We start from the raw sequence: 11,602 nt of genomic DNA, 5'->3' as shown, positions 1-11,602 counted from the left end.
TTCATTAACACCTCCCCCCCTGGTTCCTTGTCCTCCATTGTTAGGTTTATTTAGGTTAGTTTTCAATACATTATTCGGGTTAAGTTGTAGCAATTTCAAACGATATGGTTATACTTATACTATATGTTGGGGGAGACAGAAATCTGGGGAGTGGGTAGCCTGTTCCTTTTCGAAGGTTTCTCTTCGGGTCTTCCAATTACCCCTTTTTACCTACTCTGCGAACCCCCTCTCCGTTGCCTCCTCCCGAGTGAGAGGTCCTGCCTGGTACGTTATCTACAAAGTTATTTAATTTTTCTATTATGGGTAGGGTTTCGAACCTTTTACGGTATGTCATACATTCTTCCTTCTTACTTCTACCCCTAGGGGGCTTACCTACAGTTGTTAGGGAGACCCACGGTAATTTCTCCCTCATTCCACTCGTAGTCCGTCCTGGTGTCCGTTCGTCCGTCCCCTGGGTGGTCGGGGTAGTCCCGTGGTCTGTGTCGTAGTCCCGTTCTGGTTGTCCGTATGGTCCGTCCTACGCGTGTCGTTGTCCGTCCTGGTGTCCCGTTGTCCGTCCCTGGCGTGTCGTAGTCCCCGTCCTGGTTGTCGGTAGTTCCCGTCCGCAACATAAGCAGCTGCATTAAACTCCAGAGCAGCCGTCAGCTGTGTGTGACACAGCTCCTCCTGCGGGGTGTCAGGTTGAAGGTGTCAGTCACATGACAGCCCTCACATGCTCTTTTACATCAGGCATCACGATCTTACGCAGGCTGACATGCAACACTCACACTCTCCTTGCTCTGCCATGCAGGCATATTTCTGAGGATTGACAATGAGTGATATGCGTAATGAGGATCACATGTTTCACATGACTAGGCCTCCACCTGGGGACTTCCAGTTGCCTTATCATGCCTTGAAATACAACATGGGTGTGACAGCGAATGTCACATGAGGCCAACTAGAAAATACAAGAATCAGTTTCAGAAGATAACCCCATTTGACTCAGTCATATGAAACAAATAGATCAATTATTAAACTAATTTTAACATATGGCTGAGAAATAAAGTACTTCATCATTTAAAGTGTGGCAAGCTGAGTATCCCTTATATTTATTATACGTACTAATTCAACAGGTACAGATGTACCAATATCGTGAGATATAAAAACATTTGAAGAAATGTTTTATATACTATGTTTCTTTGGTCTCTTAAAGCGCACTCCACACTATCTTTTCACATTTAGTTGGCGTACACCAGCCCTCTCTGGCGTGCCCTGCTTCCGCAGTGTAGCTTTCTTATTTTAGCCCCGCTGTTGTGGCACATTCCCCAGGAGGAGATAACAGCGGGCTGGAGCCCTCTCTCTGGCTGCTATAGACACCACACAGGAAGTAGCAAATGGATGCCTTGTAAGTAGTCCAGTCCATCTTAGTTTACTGTCATTAAAAACACTTACGTCGTACTCTATAATATTTTAGATCGAAGTCACCTACGAGCGTACTACATACTGATAAGATTCACTTCAGCAATAGACACAGTTCTGTCTATGTTTGGTAAACAAAAGCAGCATTGAAATGCAAGGTTATACTGTAGAAGTACTTTACCAACAAAATAATCATTTGTATTTCATATTTATTCTGCATTACCTTGAAATACTAAAGGTTTTCAGCATTTCAAATGGAGATTTTCCTTTATAAAAAGGTTATTATCACATTTAACTGGATAATATTAACATTTAAAAGACATAACGTTATGAAACTGGGGTGACCATTTCTCTCAAATTCTATTCCATTTTATAGACCAAACAATTAATGCCCCGCTAAAATACACATTTTAATTGTGAGCATTAAAACTGTAAGTCCTACATTAACAGCAGAATAATTGGTGGTTTTTCAGAGGTGTAAAGGCTGCTCTTAAGGTAACGGATTAACCCAGGTGGCGACTCACGCTTGCTTTTTATATTGCAATTTACTGCGAGCTGTGTTAACATAACACCCATAAAACCAGATCCTCTCAGTGGGGGCCCCCTGAGGAGTCGACACGGTGGCTTCAGTCATGTGGGCCGACGGGGAGCAACGTGATCGTTATTGGTTGAAGTCAGAGCAGAAGCAAAGCTGCTACAGATTCAACAATACAGCTTTCTCTGGCCAGCTGCGTAATACAATGTTTCCCAACTGTTAATTGCATTTTGAATTGGTGCACTGGTCAGAACTGGAGTGTTGATTGTGAAGCAATAAATGATATAGTCAAGTCAACCAAATTAGCAACAAGGGGGTCAAATCAATTTCTAGAAACACCATAATACAGGCAACAAGGGAATGATCAGGAACCCAAAAAAGGCAAGCTCACTCACTGCATGATGGCAAAACATTTAAATGTGCAGTCACAATTCAAATGGACATGCACAATGATGCATAGAAGCACACAGACTACTGCAAATGTCTCATGTAGATGTCAGCAGCTACACGGTTGACTCTCCAATGTGTGGACGCTCTGGATCAAAGGACTGATATAGGCTGGAGGTATCACCAGGCTGTATATTCTGCCTTTAAGATGAACTATGTCCTTCACCGCTACATTTGGGCGTTCATCATTAGGACAGCTCCTCTCATCTACTCCACCGAGGTCAGACCGGCTCTAAATCAGGAGCTGTAAAGTCTGTGATAAAGAGCCACTTCAACGTCTCACAGTGTGTCCCTGTGACACATCAAGCATTATGAGCTAACACATTATACCAAAGCCGCCTTAAGTGCGCATGGTGGTCGGTGCTTTTTGTTTGATATCCATTTTTCTGTCAATGTTCATCCACACATAAGAAAAAACATCATCTTAGCATGTTCTGACTGTCCCAACTTCAGGCAAAATAACTCCTGTCGATTAAATAACGTTTTTAAAATGGAGCAGCTATTCTGAAGAGACTCCCTTAGGATACAAACTGACACTGCATCAGATTGAGTGGCTATGAATTACTTTACCTCGTTGACAGGAATACAAACAAATCGTATTTATTTCACTGTTTTAACATTTAAATGAAATAACACATAATTAGCAGACACAATGCATAATGCATGGTGCAGTTGGTGCAGTATTTAGCAGCGTGATATTTAAGGTAATCTCAACCCTTCACACATAGCTTACCACTTTGGTCAGTGTGCTGTCAATTTGTCGTGCATGCATTTGTGAAACAAGAAACCAGGACCATGTAATCGGCACCAAAACTATATGCAGAGCCTCAGCCCATCACAAACTGCCTTCACCACCTACTATGTGTGTATATATATAGGCTGGGAACATGTTCACACTAAAAGAAAACTTGAAAATGTATTGTTTAAAAAGGTGTACCAGCATGTGACTCATGAAAGTATAGATTGACTGTTAACATTAAGCATCTGAATCCATGATTGCTGGACTAAAACGGAGCAGGTGAAGACATGGCACATTACCGGACAGACATGACGCCTCGGACTGATTCCTGCTTCCTAGCCCATCCTGCTCCTTCTTTTTCTTGCTCCTCCTCAGGCTGCCAAACCTCTTCATGAAACACAGTGGGTTGTTGGTTCAAAACTAAATCTGACCATGACCATCTGCATCACGAGAGGGGTGCGGTGATGTCTGAAGTGAAGATCACACCATTTGCTAGTTGAAAATAAACTAAGTTGAAAAATATATCAAACTGCTTTCCACAGATCTGGAGGCTGTTTTCCTTTCTAGAGAAGAGGGATGGTCCTTTTTTTTTTATAAAAAGAGGAAACTGGTCACCTTTAGTCGATGGATGAACAATGTAAAATAAACTACTTGGTTACTTCATGAAGGAATCCACCTACGTAGTTGCAAACAGAAAATGACAACTGCAGCAAGTCACCAATATAGGCTAAGCTTTCATATCCAGGCAAGAAGAAAATCCTCCAGGGCTACGGAGCACAGAGCCAGCAGGGAGAAGGGTTCTGTGTCGTTTGAGTATAAAAGCTGTAATTTCCACACAGCTTCAGCTAAGAAATGTCACTGTCGCAAGTGATGCAAATAACTGGGGACTGGAGTGCCTTTCCCCCCGCTGAGCAGTGTCAGTGGTGTAAGTTGTCAGGTGCAGCTGTGGGTGGCGTCTCTTTAATAGAGCACGCATGTCAGCAGCCTGAAAAAGGAGGCCAGTCCGTGAAGGAAACACCAGCGATTGGCTCAGGCTGCACTTCCTCCCGCCTCCTTTCCACTGCCCTCCCTCTACCAACAAAGGAACAGGACATCTGTCTTACTTTGTCTTCACAGCATTAGAGGATAACACAATCTCAGCATTGTCTGAAATGAAAACTACAAATAAAAGACATAAAAGTGGTGTTTTTAAGATTGGAGTCCTGCAGCTGTGTCATGTATACTCAGTTGTCTGTAACTTTTGGGGAGCTTAAAGACTGCTGAGGCCAACCCCCGTCGGATGACAGTGTGGGGACATCCCATGTTCTGTCAGCTGATCAGAGAGCCTCCATTCAACACCACTTGTCTCCCCAACCCGTAACAGATGGCACTCTCAGTATCTGTTACTGACATTAGCTACAGCGTGTCGAGTACAGATCTCAATTAACCCGTTATGCAAGTGTTCCACTCTGCTCAGTGGGTCAACGGCTAATATGAGTGAGGGTCATCTTACCTCAAACATCCTGCGATGCTCACTCGTGTTTTTCAGTATCCTAATAAAGCTAATTCACTGCAGTTTGTATCTATAGTTGCTATGTTTCAGATCCATGAGGATTTTAAATTGTGTATTTTTTAGGTTTTCCCTAGCTCAGCTTCCAAAATCCAAATCATAATCATCCTGCCCTTGTAGGGTCTGCGCCTTGTCAAATATGGAAAGGGAAAACTGCTCGTTTCCTTTATTTACTGACAACATACAGCACACAGTAGCAACAGAGAGAGCAAGAGAGAGAGGGGAAACAATTATGCATGGTTGTACGAGGAGCTTCTGAGAGTCTGGTCACTTCCAGATAAGGGAATGATAGCAACACAGTCGCTTTCAGCGCTGGGAGACTGACAATGTCCAGGCGATGGAGCAGACGGGACTGAAAAACCTTCTGGTCATATTTGAAGCAGATATGGATGTAAATGCAACTGAGAAAGTAGTTTTGTCTAAATTATACTAAATATGATGTTCAGGAACATTTCAAAATCTTAAAGAATACCTCTATGTTGACTAAAATGGCCAGAAATACTGATGATAACAGGACATATAGAACTGACAGCTTAAACATAACTAAAACAAGACTTTGCCTTGAGCACACCCTTGTGGTGAAAGTAGGGTGTCTACAAAAACATCCCCCAAATGGGAAAAGCTTGTGTGCCCACTCAGTCACTGGATAATATTCATTTGCCGTAAAAGCATTCTTCGTTGCCTGTAATTTTCATCATTGGCCCACATTCACTTAAAGCCACATCATTAGTTAAAAAAGGAAACCGAAAGGATTTAACGTCTCAAACCACATCAAACTTTAGAAATCCAGAGAGACCAGAGGCCTGTAGCCGCAGGGCTTTTTTGGTGTGTTTTACTTGCACACTCTTGAGGTCTGGCTCTAACATAGCTAATTCCGCCAGCCACTGCCAAACTGACCCTGTGCAAGGAAAGAGAAGAATGGGTATATGTAGAAGCCAAAAACATATGACTCATCTCTGTGATGATGCTTCCAGCAGGCCCGTTTCCATGTAGTACAGGCTTGGTTTTGTTATGTAATAATCAGCCAACCAAAAGCATGGAGACATCAGAGCTGGAAATCTGGTTGTACGTTCTGCTCCTCATAAAACAAGGCCTTGTTCTCATTTCTAACTCTTAGTGATGCCAGTATTACCTTCAATGACGTTTCATTTTGATGTGGAAAGTATGGCAGGGCTCCCACCTGGACAAAAAACCTGTAACTTAACCTAATAATCTTGGTTTGAAATGCACTGCTAATGCTAGCATTAGGGAGATACAAAATAAACTCCTCTCTGACTCTGACAATAAACAAAGTCAACCATTGTCTTTCCCTTGGAAAGTTATATTAAGAGGATGACTGATAATGAATCTTTGATGAAACATCTTTCTGCACCTTAAGCGCCCATCTTCCTGAAGAGGCTTGTCACCGTGTTAGCCCGCAGGAAAGTACAACACAAAGCAGTGGATTTAGTTTGATTTCTTTTCACCATGATGAAATCGTGGCTTCTACTTCCTTATCCTCAGAAAGATGCTCACTGTGTGTGTCTGAGAAAAAGCTGCATGACTTGTATTGATGTATATTTTGTCACAAGCTACAACATATCTGAACTCCTGATATCAATCACGTAGACGGGTTCCTTTGTGTGGCTTTAGCTCTGTAAAAAGCAGGAAACCACAACAATCATGATGACATAGATGCATCTATTGTGTCTTGCTTTCTTTACAAAGGTCTTCCTCGTAGACCCGCTCTTGCAAAAGATCACAACATCATGATTATTATTCTGCATTGGCAACAGCTGTCATTCTGTGTTTTACTTTTATAAAACGTTTAAGATACAATAGTACTACAGGTTACATTATGGTAAATTGACTGTATTTGATATCGAGCTGTATCCAATCTTTAGGAGTCTTGAAAGTGCTTTACATATGCAAGTCAGTATTTACCCATTCTCACTTTTTCATACATAACACCATCGGGATACATCGACATTTTGATCGCACGCACTGGGATCAAACCCCCAACCTACTGATTGCCAGACGACCACACTACCTTACAGCCACAGTAGCCCCCTGACCACAAATTAACATATTTATACTTTTTATGCGTTTCACTAATGCACATCTTTCTGAATAATTTTTCTGTACATTGCGTATTCTTTACTTTGAACATTTATTGGATATAATTGTGCATATCCCTGCTAAGCTTAGGTTTAAGATTAAGTTGAAATAGTTACATAGTTACAGTATATCTAATACTATTTTTAAATATATGTATACATATTTGTTTTCCTATTTTGTTAATGATTCTATTAATGCACTAATACACCAAAAGTAAACTACGTAAGTTAATTTCTCCACTCACCTTTCCTCGTCCTGGAGAAGATTTTGATGATTGGAGGCGTTGAGCTGGATGAGGAGCGGAAGATACCACTGAAGCTCAAGCGGCGGGGGGATTTGTCCTGGTGGGAGGGATAGGGGAATAAAGTTTTTGGAGACCCTGAACTGGTCCTCACTGGCACTGGAGCAGACTGAGAATGCAGGGGCAGCGTGGCTGGGCTCCTCACTGACTCGCCTTTGGTGGGGCTGGCTGAATGGATTTGACGTTCTGCCTGAAAGAGACAATGAGGAAATAAAAACAATTTATTTGTCTGCACCTTTCTTAAAGTTAGGGTTATGTTCAGTGTGTAACCACAGTGTTGTGTGAGAGGCATGCTGCAAATCTAGAGAGAGGTTTATTGTGAAATGACTGCCGCTGATTGCACTTTTTGTGGGAGCTTTCGTTTGGTTACTTCTTCTTTTCCCCACACATATACAACACTGTACTGTTTACTCAAGCACATTGCTACACTCAATGTTATGTCATAAAAAGAAAATTGAGAATGTGGTTGTGTGCAAGGTGCAATAAGACAAATATTCTATCTGATCTATAAAAGTGTATTAATTAATTCTGGACTTTCTTTTAAACCAGAGACCTCTTGGACATATCATTATTAACGTGTTTTGCAGTGAAATTCCCTTCAGAGAACATTTGACTAACTAAACAATTGCTTGGCAGAAACCTCTCAGTTTGTCTGCACACCCATCTGTGCAAGACTTAATCAGAGCTGAACAGGAAACCATATCAAATTTGCAGTGTATCCTGTACTCACAAAACATCGTACAGGTCAAAACTTTCTTTATTTAACTATCTTAATTATATCATGCTGCACAGGGCATCATCATATCAGTAAGTAACATCACCTACAGGTTCACTTTAAGAAAATCTGCTCTCATTGGCCAAACTAAAGCATATTTACTCATTTTGACTTTCTGTGTTTATAAGTCTTTGCAAGGTCAATATATTGTAAACACACTGATATAAATGCTTCTCTTTTCGCTGTGCAGACACCAAAACAAAACAGGGGGCATGGCAGCCAATCTCGTTTGAGTCAGCGAGCGCCTCCTCCCACCACTGAGCTGTCTGCTCGGGATGTGCCAACAACAAATATTTTAACCATTTGTGGGAACTGAAACAGTGAAGCTTTATAGTACGCAGCAATCTCCAGCTAGGAGGTTGTATTTACAGAAAACATTCAAACGTAACAGGAGTGTTTTGATTACATTGTTGGTGGATAATAAGCCTGGATAATAACTAGCCTCAACAAAACAGAGTATGCATATTAGATGTAGACAGAACCTAAGCCCTGCAATGCACTGATAATACCAAATGAAAAAGGGAATAATTGTTTTGTCTGGTCACTCTGGTACGGATATTTGCTTAGAGGCTCGCTTAGAAGCACATTTGTGTTTAGACCAATCCTGTGACAAATCTGTAGGAGCGTGAGCACACACCCATCTGTTCTGTGTGCCTCTCCCTCTGTCATTGTGCAAGAGCTTGTTAAGGCAACTGAACTTTCAGGGTTTGTCTGGATACAAACTCAGGAGAATGCAGGTTTATATCAGCATTACATAATGCTATTGGGGTAAAAGTGAAGAATGTACTCTGGTGGATATGAGCTAATGATCGAGGTTTACTCCTATTCTAATCAATCAGAGCAGACAGTAGGAAGTGGCTGCTTTCTTTCAGAAAATCAATTTCTTGATCTTGCTATGCCTGAACACAGAGGGTGTAATGTTACTGTAAACCGGTCAGGGTTGGCAGAAAGGGCGAGATATAATTGAGGAATATCTTTCTCCCTTAAATACACGGCTAAATGTGTTCAAGGCCAAACAAACAAGAGCTAACGTGACAAGATAAACCATGTGCTGGAAAAAACAAGCATGAAAAACAATTGGCAAGTAAAGGAAAATAATGGAGGCACGGAAATTCTTTATTTACCATCTTAGAGCCACTTTTTGTTGAGTCACTTGTCTCCACTTGTGGGGAAGTAAATGCACCAAAGTCCTGCACAAAACACAAATCTGAATGTCAAGGAAATACAGCATTAAAACAAAACTGCAAGTTATAACAGGAAAAATGCATGCTTTCTCTGCCACTATTAAATAGTTATGCATATTTCAGAAAGGGTACATTATTCCTTCTCTTCATCATTAAAAGTGAAAATTGTACCACTCAAGAAGAAGAAAAACATGTTTGGCCAATGCGGAAACTTTTGCAAGTAAGCAAACACAACACTTAACCTTTCGCATACCAAAGGTTGAGTTTTACATTCCACTATGGGGAAGTTCAGCAGAAAGTTTGTTTATGGCCATATTTGTAACATAGGTGAAGTTCATGGTTCATGTCTGAGAACTTCAACAACACACAACTTGAGTGTTGATCACAAAAAAGTGTTGTAATTCACAGGCTTACTATTGGGGAAATGTTTTCTTCCAATCTAATTATCTGCACATGAATGCATCATGAATCCGTAAATGAGACTCTCAGCTGCAGGCACTTTTTCTTAGGTCATTTTCCAAAGAAGGCAACACAAAGGCAACTATTTACCAAATGCTTGTACAGGAGACAGAGATAGTATCCAATAGATGTACAGTTAAATGTTGTAGAGCTTGCAATTGGTGGATCTGATAGATGCCATTCAAAAAACTATTCACAGTAAGCTACAGTAACATGTCATACACCTTAAAGACAAAACAAAAAAGTTGGTACTGCTCAGTGTTTAAAACATACTTTATTTTAACCTTGAAAAACAGAAGGTTTGAAAAAGCTTTTAAAGTATGCAGTAAAACTGTTAGCTTCACAGTCTTTTGAAGGCTTGTGGAGAAAATGACAGTCATTGCCTGCCCAGTATGTTGAATAAAGCAAATAATCACTATTCACTATATAACACTAATCACAATCTGTGAATCACTACTGCAAACAAAGGCTCTTTATATAGAAAATAATAAAGCATGACTTGCTAATTTAGAGCACATTGGTTCCTCATAAATGTTTGCTTATTTGTTTTTCCTCACAATACCCAAATGGTTAGAGTAGGCTACATCTTCTGTAGATACATAAAACAAAAGGTTAATTTCAGCCCTAATGTTAGTTAGTAACGCTGTTAATGGCTACAATGTCAACACATTACAGGACATATTGATCAAAACGTTTAAGGAAGTGTCTACAAATGTGTCATTGCAACCAAACAACTGTTTCCAGCATGGGCTCGCCTAACAAAATACATGTTATTTCCTCTGTTGCATTTAAAAGTCCTAGCACAGAGACAGCTGTCAATCGTGCATGTTCTTCTGCCGCGTTCATGTACAGGCAGATGTGCAATAAACCCTGACTAAAAGTGTCCCTCCTGATGTCCTGAAAAGTTCAATGACAAGCTCGGTTTTTAACATTCACAGCAAGAAGCCACATTAGTTGATACTTCACCGACTCACAGGCATGTTAATCCGCAGGCTTTTCTTCTTCTTTGGCATTTTCTTTGAGCTGTCCTTGCTGGACTCCATCACGGTGCTTCCCATGTTTTCTTCAAAGGAGCCAAAATGAAAACGTGTGCAAACAAAGTGCTAAAGACCATCAACAGCAGCCTCTCCACCTTCACTTCAGCAGCTGCTCCTCTTCTTACTACGTCAAAACTGAGGCGCTGCTTCATCTACCAGGAAGTAGGCACGGCCGCGAAAAGAGGCAGGGCACGCTTCTTCGAATGAGCGTCAACCATAGACTGTTTACAGGTGTTACGTAGCAGTCCGCACCCTCAATAAATGTGTGTCTCTGTCGGACTTTTGAAATGTAAACAGCATCATTCAGTCAGTCAACGTTTCGTTTAAATGTATGACACAGTCCAGTTAATTTAAAATGAGGTCATTTTAATCGAGAGCAAATTCTACATGTTTACTTGTTCACTTCTCTTTCCACAATAATTTCTTTAAACGGTGGAAAAACAAGGTAAAACCAATCGGAGGGCACACAGCCAAGAAAGCAGATTTTTAAAGGGGAAGCTTATTTCGACACAACACCAGGCAGTGTGGGCTGCAATGAGAAACTCCACCGACAGATGTCAGTGTGACTCAGATTGTACCTGGTTGGATTGACAATAATAAACTGCGATGTAGATTATGAACAAATTAATAATGTGCATAATATTCAGAGTTGGGAGAAGTACTCAGATCTTGTACTTGAGTAAAAGTAGAAGTACCAGAGCGTAGGAATACTCTGTTACAAGTAAAAGTCCTGCATTCAACATGTTACTCAAGTAAAAATACAAAAGTAGTACAAGCATCAAAATATATAAAAGTAGGCTACTCATGATGCAGATTGGTCCGTTTCATTGATTGATTACATTTCACATTATTAATCCAAGTCTGTAAAGTAACTAGGTATTGAATACATGTAGTGGAGTAAAAGTACAATATTTACCTCTAAATTGTAGTGGAGTACAATGTAGCATAAATTGGAAATACTTAAGTAAAGTAGGCCTACAGGTATCTCAAAAATGTTACTTAAGTACAGTACAGTGAATCTACTTAGTTACTTTACACCACTGATAATGTTAAAAAATAAATATTGATTCAAATAACCAAA

General features: G+C 40.6%; 1 protein-coding gene across 2 annotated transcripts in view; it reads right to left on the bottom strand.

The window, feature by feature from the left end:
* LOC104957657 (5'-AMP-activated protein kinase subunit gamma-1-like) overlaps window positions 1–10,661 on the bottom strand; it is a 36,922-nt gene extending 26,261 nt beyond the window's left edge. The window contains exons 1-3 of one of the 2 annotated variants that reach the window (XM_010785306.1): window positions 10,459–10,661; window positions 8,966–9,031; window positions 7,010–7,256 (exon numbers count right to left, since the gene is read on the bottom strand). In XM_010785306.1, the coding sequence (XP_010783608.1) occupies window positions 7,010–7,256; window positions 8,966–9,031; window positions 10,459–10,542 (397 nt within the window). In that variant the 5' untranslated portion in view covers window positions 10,543–10,661. Of the gene's footprint in view, window positions 1–3,418; window positions 3,977–7,009; window positions 7,257–8,965; window positions 9,032–10,458 lie in introns of those variants that run through there. The other variant, XM_010785307.1, reaches the window with a different exon arrangement.
* Window positions 10,662–11,602: the final 941 nt, after the last annotated feature.

The sequence above is a fragment of the Notothenia coriiceps genome, unplaced genomic scaffold (genome assembly GCF_000735185.1).
Source record: "Notothenia coriiceps isolate Sejong01 unplaced genomic scaffold, NC01 NC01_scaffold00027532, whole genome shotgun sequence".
Taxonomy (NCBI): Eukaryota; Metazoa; Chordata; class Actinopteri; order Perciformes; family Nototheniidae; genus Notothenia; species Notothenia coriiceps.
Note: the sequence above shows the minus strand (reverse complement) of the source record. Positions and strands in the feature narration are given on the sequence as shown.